The 20,012-nt window shown below is 37.2% G+C and overlaps 1 protein-coding gene across 2 annotated transcripts in view; it reads right to left on the reverse strand.

Annotated features, from left to right (window-relative positions):
* Positions 1-20,012, reverse strand: part of CLTC (clathrin heavy chain) — a 68,198-nt gene that overhangs the window by 33,051 nt on the left and 15,135 nt on the right. For both annotated transcript variants that reach the window (XM_055131934.1, XM_004608617.3), the window contains exons 2-10: positions 15,512-15,719; positions 12,545-12,813; positions 11,882-12,043; positions 8,571-8,684; positions 8,033-8,206; positions 4,751-4,948; positions 3,593-3,793; positions 1,555-1,707; positions 1,304-1,426 (exon numbers count right to left, since the gene is read on the reverse strand). In XM_055131934.1, coding sequence (XP_054987909.1) covers positions 1,304-1,426; positions 1,555-1,707; positions 3,593-3,793; positions 4,751-4,948; positions 8,033-8,206; positions 8,571-8,684; positions 11,882-12,043; positions 12,545-12,813; positions 15,512-15,719 — 1,602 coding nt within the window. The remainder of the gene's footprint in view (positions 1-1,303; positions 1,427-1,554; positions 1,708-3,592; positions 3,794-4,750; positions 4,949-8,032; positions 8,207-8,570; positions 8,685-11,881; positions 12,044-12,544; positions 12,814-15,511; positions 15,720-20,012) is intronic.

Here is a 20,012-nt window from a genome sequence, read left to right on the forward strand (position 1 = left end):
TCCCTGAATTAATTAAATCAAAATATGCTAAATAACAGTAGAAAATTAAGCCAACTGATTTAAAATTTTCCTATTCAAAACACACAAAGCAGAAACAATTGCAAAGGCTCTGACTACTACCATGTCCAGAAACAAATCTTCCTCTCTTGCTTGACTTACAGCAGCAATACTTTCTTTCACCTTTTTTCTGCAATTTATTACTGTTATTTTATGCAAACACACATCTCTAAATAAGGTATTTGGGCCGCCAAGATGTGATCCTGGAGGCCACACGTATGTGCGGCCTCTCCGCAGCTGCACAAGTGTGACTACAGAAGCCAGCTAAATTTTTCGGCATGGGCAGCTCCTCGTAGAATGTCTCCAGACTGAGAACTAAGCCGCGGCCCCATGCCCGCCCAGAAGGGGAAAGGTATTTCTCTCTCTCGCCTCTTCCTTGCAGGGGGTGAAGGGCGTGGTGACCGCCATATTATGACGACCACAGATGGGGTTTACAAGCTTGCAATAATCCAATATCCGGAAGAAATCTCCCTGGACTTAGTTGCTAAAGTACAGAAATCCAAAACCGACCTCATATCTCTTCACAACCAGTCTGACTCTAGTGGGGTACTCCTAACAATAATAGTGAGGTTTATGTTGAAATATTGAATGTAACCAAAGTAAATAGAAAGTAAAGTGAAACTTATCAGTTACAAGGCGGGGGGAGGGGTTGCGGGATGGGAGGGGTACTGTTCTTTTTCTTTTTTTTTTTGGTGGTGGGATATGGGCACTGGTGAAGGGATGGTTGTTTCAGCATTGTATAACTGAGACTTAAGCCTGAAAACATTGTAATTTTCCACATGGTGATTCAATAAAATAAAATTCTTAAAAAATAAATAAATAATAAGGTATTTGTTTTGCACATTCCAAACTCATACAGATGGCATCTATCTCCATTCTACATCTTGTTTTTTGGCTTTTTTGGGGGCGAGGGGGTGAGAGCGAGGGAGTATCACATGAGAGCAATGCTCAGGGATTACTCCTGATGCTGCACTCAGGAATTACTCTTGGAAATGCTTGGGACCATACCTATGGGAAGCCCAGGATTGAATGAGCCAGCCACATGCAAGGCAAATGCCCTACCCACAGTATTGCTCTGGCCCTCCTCTTGTTTTTGAAAACACCTTTTGAAGTTTATCCAGAGACAGATACCACTTTAATTTCTACAAACTGAAAGGCTAACCTGTTCTCCAAAGTTACTTCAGCTAGAATCTCACCATTCTCCATTTTCTATCAGCTTCTCTAGAACACATTTTAATGCCTTTACCTGAGTGATATCAGCAAGAGGTTCTTCATCCTGAACTAACATTTGAGCAAACTGCTGTCCTTGATCTGGGCTGATCCGCATGACATTTCTCAGCAGAAAGATCCAGTCTGGAGTATATCCAACCTACAAATAGGCAAAGAACTTAAATCCTGATGCAAAGTTTCATTTTTATGTCAGCTAAAGGCTTCTTATACAATAGACACTTGGTAATTTAGAGCCATTGGTAGAAATATAAATTTCACTGAACTCACTTTTTTAGCATATAAAACAATCTTCTGGACTTGACCTGTTTCTGCAAAACACTGAATGACTTTATTTGGGACATTAGCCCGTAGGTATACACTAAGTGCCAGTGTAGGGTCCACAGATTTCACAAGGTCACCGAGTTCTTCAGAACACTCCAGCTGTTCAAAGGAAAAGGAAATTATTTAGTAATCCATTAACTTTTAAATAAATGAGAAGCAGACATTACTTCCACTTATAATACACACTTTATGTTATTACAGTCCTAGAACATATTATAAATCTGCAGGAGTTGTAGTTAGACTCCTGATCTTATATTCACAACAACGTCTCAGTAGAATTCTAAATAAAAAGCCCACCAAGATGTCAGGATATAGACATTATCAACTCTCTTGTTAGAAACATTAAGTACTTAAAAAGCAGGTTCTTATATTACTAAAAATATCCAGAATTGGGATTTTATGGACTCAAAGTTTCACAAAAAAATGTAAGGCTATCAATTGAGACTTAAGAAGCCATAGGAGGCTTACCTAAGGACCATAACAAAAGCTGGGGTAAAATCTCTATGTCTAAAATATCTCAGCTCCATTATCTCCTTGCCACATGAATTTAAGATAAAGTGGATACTTCAATTTCACAAAGTCAAACATAAAAAAATTTAGAAGGTGGTTTATAAGCAGATACCCTCTTCTGTATTATTTAACCTGCCTACCTTAGTTAGTCCCTCAATCTGGAAAGGAGTTTCTCTAAAAAAGTTTCACTTCACATATTAAGAGCTGACTAATTAGTTCTAGTGGTTAAGAGAATGGTTCTCATCACTAACACTCAAAACTGAGAAGGAACAAGTTCTATCAGAGTCTATACCTCTTAACTCAGTATGTTAACTAATGAGGACTTGACCAGGGTCCCTTCTACTACAGAAAGACCCCTTATGACAATTTGCCGGAAAAAAAAGTAGTAATACCCAAAATGCCTTGACACTACTAGGTAGGTCAACTCAGTTATCTTGGCTATTCCCATCCTCCCTTATCTTAAACAATTAGGACAGACCTCAAATACTCGCTACTGTGGCTAGCAACTATTCTTCAGCAGACTCCTGTCCAAGCATCCCAACTCTGAAGTACTATCCTCCAGTATCATATAAGATTGCCAGAAGCTGAGTCAAGAAACAAGGACTTAGAATTAGTAATGTAAAATTATGTCCAATTTATACTAAAGCTGAAAGGTACAATGACAATCAAAGTTATTCACTACTCAGAGTACTTTTAAACAGTACCACCTCAAGTTTTGACAGTGCTATAAGACATGGCAATTCAATAATGCCACTCTGAGTGAAATGCTTTTTTATGATGGCATGAAAAGAGTAGCACAAATGGATTATTATCTAACAAGTATTACTTTTCTCTAATGTGCTTAGGTAACAAAGTACTATTCAGATGCTCAATGAAAAAAGAAATTATTCCTGAATGAATTGAATATAAGAGATATAAAGCGGGGTTGATGAGATAGTACAATGGGAAGGATGTTTGCCTTGCACGCATCATCCAACCTGGGTTCAATCCCTGGCAACCCATGTCGTTCCCGAGTACCATCAGAAGAGATCCCTGAGTGCAAAGCCAGAAATAAGTCCTGAGCATAGTATAGCCCTTCCCTCCCCCACAAAAAAACCCAAAACATTCCAAATAATTACTATAGAAAAAAGGTTAACAACATTTTAAAAGGTTCTTATTTAAATAAATTCAACAAAATGACAAGTATTTTCCCAAATAATGACAATTAACATTTGGTGAAATCATACTGGGAAAAATAGATCATCACTAATTAGACAGGCTGCTATCTTATTAACATACATATGAGCCAACAATCTTATGTTTTTATCACACACCTCCAAGTATGGTTTTGCTACTAGCAGCAAATACCATGATCTCATAATCTTATACTTAAGTTTTGGTGTATTACTTGAAAAAGATGTTTTCACATAAAAATTTTTTTCAACTTAGAATTTAATACAATAATCATAAAATATGTTAACATAAGAAAATATACCTTGTCTTCTTTTAGCCATTTTTCCAAAAGTTGTTTCCGCCCTTGCTGAAGTACAGGCCTACACAGTTCCAAAGATTCATATTTGTTTAATTGGCCCTGGTCCAAAAGGATTCCAAAGTACTGAAGTAAAGGAGAAGTTTGACCTGGCTGGGCTGGGACACTCTGGAACCGACGGATGGTATCTGGGGTACGAAGGATTCCCTTTAGGAAAAATAAATATTAGAACAATGGAATGATGATCCAATAAATCCATGGGTCTCTTAAGTCTAACTTTAAAAGTATGACTCCATCTAGTGACACCAAATTCCTTATCTGCAATAAGTCTAACAGTAGATTAGCAAACACCTATCACACACCCAGTTCAAAAGCTATGTGATTCAGAACTAGAAATGTATCAAACTATCCACAGCATTAATGTATAAAAGAATAGCATATCGGAAGGTAGTTACAGCAAGCTATTATTGAAGTTTCACATTAATGAAGTGCACATTTCCTAATTCTGGTCAGAATCTGAGGAGTAATTCAGTCCAACATAATAATAAAAAATGAGGAGCTGGGATAAAAGCTTAGAATGTAGTCATGTAAGGCTCCACATTACTGAGGCCCTAATTCAACCCCTGCATTAAAAAAGAAAAGTGGTAAGAATAAATTAAGCTCAAATTCATATGACTTCCTGCCACAAACCAAATAGGTCTGAGGTTTTAAGGATTTTTTCGCTGAGAACAAACAGTATTACAACTAATTAAAAACATTTGTATACCGGGGCTGGAGCAGTAGTACAGCGGCTGGATCGTTTGCCCTGTGTGTGGCTGACCCAGGTTTGATCCCCAGCATCAGGGACCCCATGTGGTCCCCTGAACACTTCCAGAAATAACTCCCGAGTAACACTGGGTGTAACCCAAAAGCCAAAAATAAATAAATAACAATAAGAACATTTGTCTACGTAAAAATCATAATGTGCTACATAAAAATTTTCTACTAATATTGTTTTAAAAAGCTAAAAAATTAGAACAGAGAAAAGTAACCAAATCTATGGCACTGATAACTGATTCATATCCTATTACTGGTAAGTACAAACAAGAAAATAATCAGCTTCTCTGGAAATTGACCATATTAACCTTAATCTGATCATGGAAAATTCATTTTATAATGCTTTACCTTCGGGGCATTAGCAGCCACCTTTGCTGCCTCTGAGTAATTTCCCTGGGCAAAGAGAGCATTAAATTTCCGGGCAAAGAGTTCTTCAGCTCCAGCTAAGTTGTTACGTACAGCCATTCTCAGAGCCAAATCAGGATTTTGTAAGACATTAGTGATATAAGGAATTATGTTTTCTTCTTCCACACACACAGACAGAACCTGTAATTTAAAGATTAGTGAATAAAATAGATTAGTGAATAGCTTTAATATGTTTATTTTTATATCAAAAAGTTAACAGATTTTTGTTTTAGATTTGGATACTACTGAATTACAAAGGTAATAAAATCATAGCATTTTTCCTGTTGCCATAAAAAAAATAAATTAAATAAGGGCAGTACAACTGGTAAGGTGCTTGCTTTACACATAGCCAATCCAGGTTTGATCCCTGGCACCATTTTTGGTCCCAGGAGAACCTCCATGGATGACCCTAAGGTGAGAATCAAGAATAAGCCTGAACACAACTGGGTGTGGCCCCAAAATACCAAAACATAAAAAGGTAAAGGGGTAGTAGGGGCCCACTGGAAAGATGGCTCAATCAATTGGCTGAGCATGTGAACACTCAGGTCTGATCCCCAGTACCACAGGAATAGCCCCTGAGCATCGCTATGTGTGGTCAAAAATCAAATAAAATAAATACCAGGAGAGATGTTTCCATTCTATTCTATTCCCTTTTCAGGAAGAAAATAAATAGCATTTTTAAGAGACAACTGTATTGCCTACCCCCATCCTTAACTTTCACCTCCTAGGTAAAATAAGCAGGAGGAACAATTCCAGTTCCAACTGTACTTTCTGAAATTTCTTACTGTACTACATTAGTCTTCCCAAACACCAAATCCAATTTTATCTTTTCCAACTTTAATACTGTTCTAGCAGATCGTTAGCAACTGGTATGGAAGTTCTACAGGGACAGAAGAGGTTCCTTTATCCTCTAAAGTACTCAGTACCACCATGTTCAGAATTTAAACTAGGTATTAACGATAATGTCATCTTGTTTATGTTTGATTTTTCAACCAACAGAATTATACACTTATTCCCGCAGCTCATATGTTGGCTTTGATTAAAATAATCAAATCCTAATATTACTATAAACACCCACTGCTTTACTCAAAGTGACTAGTACATAATATGTGTGACAGTAGGGTAGGGGAACTGAGGGGAACAGCCAACAGTTTCCAGGATCAGTGTTATAAATATTCAATTTATCTGTCACTGTCATCTCACTGCTCAACTGAGGGGAACAGTCAACAGTTTCCAGGATCAGTGTTATAAATATTCAATTTATCTGTCACTGTCATCCCATTGCTCATAGGTTTGTTCGAGCGGGCACCAGTAATGTCTCTCATTGAGAGACTTTATTATTACTGTTTTTGGCATATCCAATAAGCATGGTTAGCTTGCCAGGCTCAGCCGCTCAGGCTCGATACTCTCGGTAGCTTGCCAGGCTCTCCGAGAGGGGCGGAGGAATCGAACTCGGGTCGGCCACGTATATGGTGAAATTATTTAAGAAACTTTAATTTAAATATTACTTTAAAAACATTATCAAAAATGCAGAAATTAAAAAGGTCTTTGGCTAACAGTTCCCTGATTATTACAATTATCAATAACCTAGTTCATCAAAAGACCAATTGATACTTGATTTATTTTTTCTTTTTGGGTCACATCCAGCAATGCTCATGGGTTACTCCTCGCTCTGCACTCATGAATTATTCCTGGGGGTGCTTGGGGGACCGTATGGGATGCCACGGATTAGAACTCAGGTCGGTCCTGTGCAAGGCGAACGCCCTACCCGCTGTACTATTGCTCTGGCCCCGATACTTCATTTTTTAATTATACACACATAATTGGTTAGTAAATAGTAACTAGTACATTTTTAAAATTACTTGTATTGGACACTGATTATGTAGAAATACAAATGAAGAAAGAACAGTCCATTTCCTAAGGAGAAAAAAATTACTGATGAAGTTAAGAAAATTCTAATTAACTTTAGTTTTAAGGACTAGGGGCATAAGTAGAAGCACCTAGTCAGGCGTGGAGCTGAGAGCAATGAATAGGTAAAGAAAACATCTCTTCCTTTCGAGTATTTGACCTTTCATGTATAAACCAACTGGACTGGAGCAATAGCATAGCGGGTAAGGCGTTTGTCTTGCATGTGGCTGACCTGGGTTGGATTCCTCCATCCCTCTCGGAGAGCCTGGAAAGCTACCTAGGGTATCCCGCCCGCATGGCACAGCCTGGCAAGCTACCTGTGGCCTATTGGATATGCCAAAAACAGTAACAAGTCTCACAATGGAAACATTACTGGTGCCCACTTGAGCAAACTGATGAACAACGGGATGACAGTGCATGTATACACCATTTTCTAGAAATTAATAGAAGAAAAAAATCGAATCTACTTCCTTTCCAATCAGGGAAAATGATTAATTTGTAGGAAAAGTACTAAAAGGAAGATCAGTATCAGTATTGTTTTTGAACTTTTAACCAAAATTTTTGAATATAATGTTCTGCCAGGAAGCAGCCTCAGAAAAAAAAAAAACCCACTTGTTAGATTATGTGAAAAGAGTTCTGTCAAATGAGACAAATTTGAACAGCTAATATTTTTCCTATTTATTTCCTAACTTTCTAGGTACACAACAAGAGTCACTGTAACATTTCCTTTCAGCATTAAATATTCAGCGACAATTAAAGTTAGGAAAAGAGAAGTTAAAGGAATTATTTTCCTTGTAATTGATAATCCATCTTAGAAATTATTCAAAAATCACCATAGGAAATACAGCATGAAAACATGGGGCCCCTGGGCTGGAGAGGTAGTACAGCAGGTAGGGCACTTGCCTTGCAAGCAGCCAACCTGAGTTCAATCCCCGATATCCCATGTGGTCCCCCAAGCACCACCAGGAGTAATTCTTGAATGCAGAGCCAGAAGTAACCCCCGAGCATCAATGGGTGTGGCCCTCAAAAGTGAAAAAAATAAATAAATAAAGGGGGGGGAATGTAGCTAGAGAGATAGTACAGTGGGTAAGGTGTTTGTCTTGCATGTGTCTGACTGGAATTTGATACCTGGCATCCTATATGATACCCTGAGCACTGCAAGGAGTAATCCTTAGTGTAGAGCCAGAAATGGCCCCTGAGCATTGCTGGGTATGACCCCAAAACAAAACAAAACAAAACAATCAAACAAACAAGAGAAGAAAAGACAGAGCCTTCATGGAGAGTCACTTTTCTGACAACAGAAAAAGGTTTCCTTACTTGTCCCTTCCTGTTTACTCCAATTATTCCAGCTGTGGCTTCATGAGGTGCAGTAACAAAGATTGTTTCTCCACTGATTCTATTCATGTAGATGCAGGTTCCAGTCTCAAGATCATAGAGGTGGATGTAACCATACTTAGTAATCAAGAATACTACATCATGCTTTTCACTTATCTGTAGAGAAAAATGAAAACATTAGTAAAATAAAATTGAGACATTTAGTTCAATTCCACACTAAAGATGAAAAAATTTTTGAACATCGACAGGTGTATGACAAATTAGAAGCAAATTTATGATATCTCATTTTTTATCACCTTTAGATCGATATAGGATATCCCATCTCTAATGAAACACAAGAATATGACAAAATCTATAAACAATGGCAATTTTGAACATTACAAAGATTCCTAATAAACTTTTTTAGAATTAGAGGTATTCCCTTAAGTGCCACTTCAGTGACAGTGATTCTGGAAAGTGGTTTTGGAATTAGTTTTCTTAAGAGAAAAATATTGAAAGCCTTTTATTTTGCTTAAAATACCTGCATTGCAACGGGAAAGTCATTTTGTGCTTCTGGAGGAAAGAAAACATCCACTGCCTTCTTTGGAAAAGGCTGGTTCCCTGTAGGTGGTGTGCCAACTTCAATAATATGTAACTGTTAAACAACAACAACAACAACTTATATAAACCTGTATTTTTCAGCAGTTGAGCACAGCAACTTTAATTATAGCCTCAAACAGGAAATAACCGAAATGTCATAATTACTGAAATATCAAGCTACTGTACAACTGTACGGTGGAACATACTTCAGTATAAAGAGAACTCTCAGAGAAAAATATGCTGAGGTAAAAAGAAAAACAATCTCTAAGAGTCATATACCAAATAGTCTAATTACACAGCAATCGAGTTTAAAAAATATTACAGAAAAGCAGAATAAATTACTTGTTTTCAGGCATTAGAAACATTTAGGGGGAAAGGAGTGCACATGATTAGATGGGTAGCATGAGGGAAGAAATACTTGTATTGGAATAGTATCTATTTTAAATCTACTTGTGATAAAGTGACAGAATTATACAATTGTTTTGAAAAATGTAACTACTGGGACAAACTAGGTAAAGGATATTGAGATCTCTCTGGAATGCTTTTGCAGTTTCCTATGAATTTCTACTATATAAAAATAAAACCTTCAAAAAGCATTTTGAACAGCTAAAATCATCATACCTTAAGTAATCTATCTTAACAAAGGTGTGTTCTCCTGACTTTCGATATTAACACTTTAAGATTATAAATTGTTTTTCTCTGCCTATAATACAAGATGGAAAATATATAAACTAAGCTGAGTTGTCTCTCAAATCAACTCAAAGTGATTGAGAACATTTTAACTTAAAATGTGTAAAGCTTCAATTATTTACAAGAAACAAAAAGTAAATTGTGAACAAAGTAATATTTATTTTGCTTAGTCAACAATGGATTCAAGACACAAACACTTTTATTTCTAAGGTAGATATAGAATAATAAAGTTATTAAGGGTCTCATCCATTTCTTTTCCTTTTGGTTTGTTTTTGGGGCCTCACCCGCAGTACGCATGATTTACTCCTGGCAGTGCTTGAGGGACATATGGGTGCCAGGGATTGAACCCAGGTTGGCAGCACACAAAGCAAACAAACGCCCTTTGAGCCACCTCCCTGGCCCCTATAAATTATATTTTAAGCAGTCTTTTTTGGGGGGTGGTGGTGGTGGGTTTTGGGTGATACCCAGCAATGCTAAGGGGCTACTCCTGGCTCTATTCTCAAGAATTGCTCCTGGCGGTGCACTAGGAACCATAAGGGATGCCAGAGATCAAACTCAAGTCAGCCAATTGCGAGGCCAATGCCCTACCTGCTTTACTACCTGGCCCCTACTTTAAGCAGTCTTGATCTAATTTGTTTTTTTAACTACTTAGTATGGGGAGGATATTAAGACATCAGGGGCTAGAGAGATAAGTAAAGCAGGCAGGGCACAAGACATGCATAAGGCTGACCCAGGTTCTATCGCCAGAAACCCATATGGTCTCCTGAGTACCACCAGGAATGATTCTTGAGCACAGAGCCAGGAGTAAACCCTGAGGAGAGCTGGTTGTGGCCCAAAAACTATGCAAAAAAAAGCAAAACCAAGAACAAACAAAGACTTCAGATACCCTGGCAATGAGAACAGCAATCAAACCAAGTTCCCAGTGTTAATTGTGATATATAGTAGTACAGTTACAGTAACAGAATTCTCAAAACACAATGCCAGAGAGATAACTCTAAGGGCTGAGAGAATTCATATGAGTATTCATATTCATATGCTCTGTATTCAGCACTGGGTTCAATCCCTGGTACCAAGAAAGGAATAGCCCCAGAGCAACATTAGGAGTGGCACAAGAACAAAAGAATTCCATGGTTTCATGGTAGGTTTTGGCTGAGGACAAGGATACTACTGCACATTCTCCTTTATTCCTCCTCATTTCTAAGCCCAGTTTCTAAGCATTCCTACTACTATGAGCAATCTTTTAATGCTCTAGTCAGCCAGATTTGTCTGTTGCCTGCAACTAAGAACTCTATCACACAAAAATACTTAAATCTATATGACTGTTTCAAAAAACAGCTAGAGCTGAGAAGTGCTGACTTATGGCAATGTTTTTCACACTGCACATTCTACCAAGATCAAGTTATCTAGGGTATTTAAAGGATATATTATAGATTATACTGTTTCAAATTCTAGATATAGACTCCAAATTTATATTTATCAAGTCTACTAATTCTTACTCACAGTGAAGCTGAAAATACCAATGTGAGGTCTGTGGTAAAGGTCATCAATAGCTTTAAAAAACTGCTGACACCCACATCCTGCCAGCACTGCATGTAAGCTACTCAACCAGCCCTTTTACAGAGATTCATAAATAAATCTCAAAAGAGATCAACTAGCTGCAAAAATTTCTCAAATACCCATTTGAGACCGAGACCTCTGGGGCACCACAACAAACGCCGGGCAGCCACACACACACACACCCCAAAGGCACCATCATACCTTCAGCTAGACTGCCTGCTAAATATTCTGGATTTTCAGGAGCAACAGCCACATTCGCAGCTGGGCAACATCTCCACACTCTACAATACTAACATCCCAGTAGGAGCACACCAGACTGTATGGGAATGTAACATAGAAGCCAACCAATCTCAACTAACAAAAACATTAACACAGAAAGCTTAACTTGCAACAACAGATTAGTAAACACTCAGATAAGGACTAAAATGTCCCCATGATGAGATACAATTTTCAGAAACTTTCTTCTACAGAAATATATTCTGATCATTCCATTAGCCATTTAGTGGTAACAAGCAACATAAAATAAATTAATATGGGTCTGCTACAGGGGCAGGCTTAAGAAGTGGTTGAGAAAATGGAAACAACGGTGGAAGGAAGGTGACAGTGGTGGTGGGATTGGTGTTGGAATAGTGAATGCCTGTAAAAAGTCATCATGAACAACTTTGTAAACCATGGTGTTTAAATAAAGTGGAAGGAAAAAAATCCTGCTGATACAGGGCTGGGAGATGGTCTGGAACCCAAGTGTTTGATCCCCAAAACTACCTATTCACCTAGTACCACCAGGGGTAGTCAGTTACCACTACCAGGTGTGACCTTAAAGCCAAAAAGGTTAGCTGTTAAGAGACATTATTCATTAATGATTGTCACAGTTGAAAGAGCATTTAAACAAAATTATACATTGAATGCTAAGGCAAATTTACAAGGAAGGAAAAAAATTTTTTTTAATTAATTAGCATCAGAAAGACAAAACCAAGTTCTAAACAATTTTCAAACCAAATTTTTTACCTTTCCTCCAGCTTGACCCCGGACTGCAAAACAAAACAATGTTGATTCTTCTGCATTTCCTTCCATCTTAAATTGTGCAAAACTGGCTGCGTGTCCTTCAATGGGCTGAGACACTTTCCTATCCACTGAATATAATTGCATCGCTCCCACCACACGATTTTGCTACAAATTTAAGTGTGCAACAGTTAAGTGTGAGGAATAAAAAACTCTGAGATTCAAACAGTAGAATAATTAGATTTTTACTAGATCACACTAGCATTTTTAGCAGAACTTACTATTCTTTGTTATTTAATTTTTTAAAGTAAATTTGACAGTTCACAATTTAAAATTTAACTCCAAAGCTTAACATGACTGTTGAAATGTGCCTCACATATACTAATAAATTTTAAACAGTTCATATAGGTATTCAATTTCCATTCAATCTGCAGTAAAGACCTACAAACACTTGGTACTCTGAAACTGTGAGTTAGTATAAAGAGCTTAAACCTTTATTTGTCTAAAAAGAAATTTTTAAAAAATAGCAGAATTTGGGGGACAGGGAGTGGTAAGACAAATCAACAGGGATGATTATAGGTATAATTTCAAAATAAACTGCATCATGGGCACATTAGCTTAGTTCTCTGAATTTCCTCCTTTAAAAAGAGCTGAAAAAAAAAATGTTACCTGTGCAGATATACCAGTTAGAAGTAACCACTTTTGTTTTGCATCTGTACGATAATTGATAATCTGGCATCCCGCAAGGCTGGAATGGCGGTCAAACATTTTCACTGGCTGAGACTCTCCTTCCATACTCCAATGATAAACTGCATTATCCGTCACAAGAGCAACTGTATTCAATGAGATCCACTTCCAAAAGGTGACGTCATCAGTCATGGTATGTGCCTTCATTTTACTTTTCATTTCAATGTTAAATATCTGAAGAGTTTTCCCAGCTGAAAACGAAATTAAGAATTACTAATCACTGAGAACAAAAATCAAGATAAAGGAAGATCTGTCTAAATTAGCCCTATAACAAATTCTGTACCTTCTAGATAAAATGGTTGATAGAGCAGCAACCATGGAAGAGACAGCAGAGACTGAGCAAATAATTTACATCTACTTTTGAGCTTAGTGTTATTATTGCCTCTAATAAAGACATTTTAAACAAATAAAATGACTTCCAACTAAAAGTGAGTCGAAAGAATGGCTCACTTGATGGAAAGAGTTGCAATCTTCATACTTATACTATGTCTACTTTATATATAAATTAAGTTAGTTGTAGATACACAGGACAAAGCAAATCTAACACATACACAGGGAAATGTCTACTTTTTAAAAAAAATCAGCCATCCACTATCCACCTAATTTTGTGGAAAATGCCCTTGGAAGGAGTATATTTCAACTCTGCCTTAAATCACCAGAAGATAAGAGAAGTGCATGCTACATTTAATTGGTTTAAGATACAAAGGGAAAGGTAGAGGTGCTGGAGGAAAGGAGACAGAGACAAAGGAAGACAAGTTCAGATGCTGTTAATATATGTGAAGTTCAAGCTTCATCCAATTAAGACAGCAAACATTTAGTAAAAAGAAGGATGAAATTTGCCTTGAATGTTAAAAGAGTTCACTGAGTCAGATGCAAAGGCTTGTACTTGTGATTTGAAATCCATCACAATCTGAAATGTGATATGGCTTAAATTAAGCCACAACTATCACTAGGCTATCAAAATTAGTTCTTTAAGAAATAAGGAAAAAGCCATTCCTGAGCCAAGAGAATCTGGCTCCAGAATACAAAAATTGTAAGACAGAACTGGGGAGGGAGGTAGGTGGATGAAGGGATGGGACACAAAACATAATTCTGTATCACAACCCTTCTCACCACATGTAAAAACTTCTTCCATAAAACAAAGAATGTTAGCCCCGTCCCACACAATATGTAAACCACAACCAGACTTGAACAATTGTGAGAGTTATAGTCCTGTTTATAAAAAGAAGTTAAGGAGTTTTAAACTGGCTTCAGAGAGAAGCAGTATTTGAGAATGACTTTTCCTTTACAGCCTCCCCCAACTCATGGATAATTTTATTGAAATATGTTGGAATAAATGTATATGGGTGGTTTGGGGAGGAGGGCAAAGGATAACAGTTTAACTCTACAGTGTAGATATACAGGCACAGATTCATGGTATTTACGTACAATGCTCTGACAATCTTTTCAATTTATTCTTTTTATAGAACAGGACAATAACTAATACAATCTAATTTAAGATAACTCACCATCTGCACACATAAGAAAGCATTAAGAAATGTGATAAGATAACAATAACATTAAAAATAGAAAAGAATTTTGAGAAAATTAAAAACGATGGCCTTTTACTAGAGAGGTGTGAGACCTGCTAAGCAATTGAATTTTATTCTTTAAGGAGGCTGAAAGGAAACTTAATGACTAAGTATCCTGTTAAATTTTTAAAGACGCAGCTCAGTGTCATAATATGCGACCCTAGGTGAAAGCTAGAACTACCATCTTGGATATGTAACACTGATTTGTTAGAATATGCTTGCATCCCAACTCCTATTTAATCTTCAACTAGTATTAGCATGAAATTCAAAGTATTAGCACAAAATTCAAAGCTTAACTTATGTAAAGAATTGCACCTCTAACAACTCACACACTAATCAAAAAGATTATAGCTGTAACTCCTTATCCTAGTATCAAGAAAAGAAGAAGGAAAAAAAGGCAACTGAATACCTTTTGAGTCAGTCACTTTGTCACTTAGCATTCATTCAAATTTCTGCTTTAAAGAGTTAATTACATTTCACTCTAAAGTTCTAAGGAAAAAATTCAATGCAGACTTCCACACAGTATAATGAATGGTTTGAACTGCTTAGATCAGAGGTTACCAAATTTATCTGTTCCACCAACCCTTTCCAGAGAGAGAAATAAAATCACTCAGGGCCCCTAGAAATCCACCTTAAGCAAATGAAGAATGCACAATCCCAATTGCACCCAAGGCTTCCCTTGATTCTCCCAGTCTCTTGGGGGGGGGAAAGTACCACTCATTTGGGGAAAAACTGGTTACAAAGTTCCCTGTCATAACAATTAAAAGTTAATCTAAGTAAATTCTAAAATCCTTAAATCCAAAGCTTTAAAATTCACTTACATATATGCCATGTTTTTATCAGTATAAACCAAAGCCATTGTTAGAATTTGATATTATCTAAACAAAACATAAGCTAATGTCTGAAATATTTATGATTATCTAATACAAAGACAAAGCATGAATGGCAAGATTATCATAACAAAATTCTATCTAAGTTTATGTGTTACTAAAGAGTATTTTGTCCCAGACCATGAATCATTAATTTCTTATTGCTCCAACATATGGAGCTGTTTTTAATGACCCTATATCATACTGTGGATACAAAATTTAAATTCATGTAATCTAAAAGTTTAAATTTTTCCAAGGAGATCTATATTGAGAAGAAGATATCTCACAGAAACATTTCAAGGCACTGAATTCATTAAAATCAAACTCAGTACTACCTTTAATTTTGTAGATTTATTAAACCAAATTTAATCAAATACTAAAAATACATATTACCATATTTAAACAAATTATATGGAAAAGTTTTACGCAAAACCCCCATCATCTCATACCTTTTAGCGCAATTACTTTGCTTGCTGGATTCATGATGGCACTGTCTGCTGAAATTGGTCTTCGAATTGGATTACTTGGGTCATTCATATCAATGATTACCACCTGGGCCTGCTCTCCTACTTTCTCTCTAATGCAGATGAATTTGTCTGACTCCATAGTCAGGGTACTGAAGCCAATGTTTGCTGGATTTATACCCAGGTTCTGGAGCTGAGGAGAGATTTAAAATATACACACATTAATTATCCATGCTAAAAGTGAATGGTATCTTTTTATTGTCATTATAAAAAATTTCATTTGACTATTGATGCTTTAAGATTAACAGTGAAAACTAACAAAATGATTCAAGCAAGGCAATGATGACCTAGGACCATACAAAGGGCTCAAATTCAGGTCTACTGCCTGCAAAGCAACCACTTGCCCATTGTACTATTTTTCTAGCCCTCAGTCAGTCCTCCCTTATCTCCTTAATGTTTAGTTGTTACTAGGCTCTGGAGAGATAGAATATATATAAAGGCAGTTGCCTTGCAGGTAGCCAACTCCAATTAAGATTCCCACCACTGAATGATTTTCAGAGCACAATCAGAGAGTCAGACCCTTATCCCCAACCCCTCCACCAAAGCACCAGCACTGCTAGGTGTAGTGTAAAAAATACAAACCTTCCCTACACCACAAATTTAGTAACTACTTGATTTTATGCACTAATTTCAGGAAGGAGAGAAATTTAAATTTTAGGGTTCTTATTCTAGAGCAACTTAGACTAGCAAGAACAGACAAGTGAACAAACTATTATATTCTGAAAAAAAAAAAGGCCCCCCACAAAAACATCGACGCCCACAGCTAAAAGATTATGTTCAAAGTAGGAGGAAGACTAGAGATTTCTTAACAGAAGAACAGATGCAAAGGTCCAAAGATGAGATGGTGTGGTTTGCTAAAAGAAAACAAGTACTTTTGAAATACTGAGAATATAGACTATTTAAAAACTTGAGCAGTGGAGAACTATGGTATCAAGCAGTAGGTACAGATTAATGACTAAAATGTGCCCAAATACAAATTCTGAATTTATCCTATAGACAAAAGAAGATACTCTGAGGACTTTAATAAGGAGTACATGGAAATTATTTTGCTTTGTGTATCCAGAAGATATTAAAATACTCTCTAGGGGGCTGGAGAGATAGCACAGCGGGTAGGGCGTTTGCCTTGCACGCAGCCGACCCGGGTTCAAATCCCAGCATCCCATATGGTCCCCTGAGCACGGCCAGGGGTAATTCCTGAGTGCAAAGCCAGGAGGAACCCCTGTGCATCGCCAGGTGTGACCCAAAATAAAAGGAAAAAAATAAAATACTCTCTACACAAATATGGATATTAGGTATTTGAAAAACAGCTGACTGATAGAACAAAAGTCACCTGCTGGAAGAGTCTTCAGCTATTACAGTGGGTCACTAGTACTCTGAGTAACTGAAAGTAATGCACTAGTTTAAACTCCAGTAAAAATATCTCTGTGAAAGCTTTATGAGCCTTGGCTAGAATATTTTTTTCATAGCTCCAAATGGACAATTCACATACAAGAAAACATAATTTAAAAAAAAAGCACACACACACACACACACACACACACACAAACACAAAATCAGGGCTTCCTCCAGCACTTGTTTCTCAGATATCCAATTTCTCTCTCCAAATACCACCGTCAGTACTTTTTATGAACTGGCTGAGTCCTAAATTCTAGCTGAATTCTTCCACTAGTATTATTTCACTGTAACTAGACTAGGATCTGAGTAAGATATAACCAAAGATTAAGAAAGTACATTTTACTTTCACTTCCTCCTTATTCCTACAGTATAAAGAGTAGTTACAGTAGCTTAATCATTGAATACCAGAACAAGAAGTCAAGCAATTGTCTAACCATTAATGCAAACATGGTAATAAAGTAGAAGATTTACCAGCTTTACTGGCTCAAGTATATGCTGTAATGCAAAGCAAGCATTCAAGCTATGAAATTATGCAACTTATAATGAATCTGGATATTAAAGAGCTTTATAGAATGGGCCAGGGAGGTGTTACAAAGGTTAAGGCACACACCTGGCATGAGGCCCACCCTATTCAACCCCCCCATAAATGGTTCCCCTCATCCCATGCATTAAAGGGTGCAGCACCACATCACATCCTCAGGTTTTTGTACTGAAGCACCTGCCACACTGGCCACGAATCACCTTCACTGGTAGTGAAGGCCCCTGGGGGTCTCCTGAGAGCTAATTGGGAGTGTTCCCCTGCCAAATAAAAACAAAGAAAGTTTATGAATTTTTCATTCCCCCCCTCCCCATGTTAACTTTTAGTTTTTTGGTTTGGGGGCCATACCTGGCAATGCTCTGTGTTCAATGCTCACACCTGGCAGAGCTCAGGGGGTGCTGGGAATTGAACCGGGGCCTGACTTTAATTTTATAGATGCTTTCATTTCAGAATGAATGTAATAAAGTATTAGTGCTTCTCAAAACTACAAGAAGGAACTGTGGATTATTCCCAGCAATCACAACCAAGTGTATGTGTAACCATAGTCACTGAAACATTATCACCAGTAGAGGGAAAGGGAAGCATTTTTGGGGAGAGGGGCTTAGGCCATACTGGGTTATGTTCAGAGGTTACTTCTAGCTATGCATTCAGGAATCACTACTGGGGGTGCTCAGAGGACTATATGGGAGTGGCAACAAGCAAGGCAAACATCCTACCCTCTGTATACACTGCCCTGGCCCCAAGGAAACATTTTATAAATGTAAAAAGAGAAAACTCAACTCTACCTCCCTCCCTCTTTCTCTCTCACTCATACACAAAGTATCAACTGCTCCCTTTTTAAAGAAAACTACCCAAACACTGTAATTTGCTAGGCTTCCATAAAAACTTTGGAGATAAAAAATTTTTAACACTGGCCTATAGGTGGCACCTTTAAAGACTCCACACTTTGACCTATTGTAGATTCCAAAGGTTAAGCAAACTGGTTTACTATTGATCAGCCAATCCAAAACTGATATACTGGATTTACATACCACAAATGATATAAAAATGCTTCCTTTTCCTTCTCCTCCACCCCTCACCTCAATTTGGCTTATCATGTTTGGGACAAAAAGACCCATTACTACTTTTTGAAACGAGAAATAGCTTTTTATATTCAAGCATGAAAAATTTTCATTCAAATAATTACTGTAAATATATAATTTTGCTCACCAAAGAAAACAGTATTAGTTATTTCTGTAAATTACTTATCAGAATCAAAATATCTTAATTGAAAAAGTATGTCTAAGTTTAGTCCCATTTTACCACTTTAAATTTTTTGACTGTGAGCAAATCAGTCACCTCTGGGCCTCTAGTTTCCTCACCTGAAACATAGCAGGATCATGGTACCTATCTCAGAACTGTAAGGTGGGTTTTGGTTTTAGTTTGTTTGGGGGGCCACACCTGGCGGTGCTTAGGACTTATTCTTGACTCTGGGCTCAGGGACCACTTCTGGTGGGCTCTGTGGCCATATGAGATAAGGAGACGGAATCTGGGATGGCCGTTTACAATGCCAACACCCTTTATCCACTGTATTATAGCCCTGCTCCAGAATTGTGAGGGTTTAATGTGAAGTGCTTAGCTCAATGTACTAATAGTTATATACAATGCTTCAGCCAGCTAATGGTAGTCTTTAAAAAAAAATTTGTATCGTTATCTGCTTAATTCAGATGTTCTGAAAGTTGGTTGAAACTCTGGGTGTAAATTTCTTTTGACTTCTGATAACAGATAGTCTTTGGGTGTCTAACTTACTCTGATACTATGAAATGCTCCTCTAACATGACTTTTTTTTTTTAAGAACAGGAAACCGTGCTTAAGAACTTCCAATTTTAACCTAAATACCAGAATGTTCATGCTACATACAACTATCTTAGTTCCTATTTGAGGAAGCACTTTAAAACAATATTGCTAAGGTTGTCCAATAAAGTGTGTGTGTGTGTATTGCCAATACCTTAGCTGAAGAGGCAAACTAGAAAAGCTAATGCAAGAAAAACCATAGTCAACAAAACAACTTTATCCCAAAACAGAAAGGCAAGATACCTCTCTTCCACTATTTGCACCATTCCAAAGCCCACACTCCAAAATTCCAGATCAATTAAAACTTTCTTGGGGTCTGGGAGATAGCTTAAAGAATTAGAAGACATGCTTCCATGCATTTCTATGCTCTAAATTCATTCTCCCCCAGCACTACACTGCCAGAAGCAATCCCCAAGTACACAGCCATAGGGAGATGCCAGGTCTGGACTAAAAATACAGAACAAAACAAAAAAAACTTTCAGAAAAATAAAGGCATATTTCATGTTTACTTTCACTATGTCTAACTGAAGTTAAAGAGACCGACAATCTTATTACACAAAAAAGACATTCCTCTTTTCAGCAGTGTTAGGAAAATTATAGACCAAAACGTGACTTATACAGCCCAAATTCCACACTAACACAAATCAAATACATAATTAA

Source organism: Sorex araneus, chromosome 3, assembly GCF_027595985.1.
Source record: "Sorex araneus isolate mSorAra2 chromosome 3, mSorAra2.pri, whole genome shotgun sequence".
Lineage (NCBI taxonomy): Eukaryota > Metazoa > Chordata > Mammalia > Eulipotyphla > Soricidae > Sorex > Sorex araneus.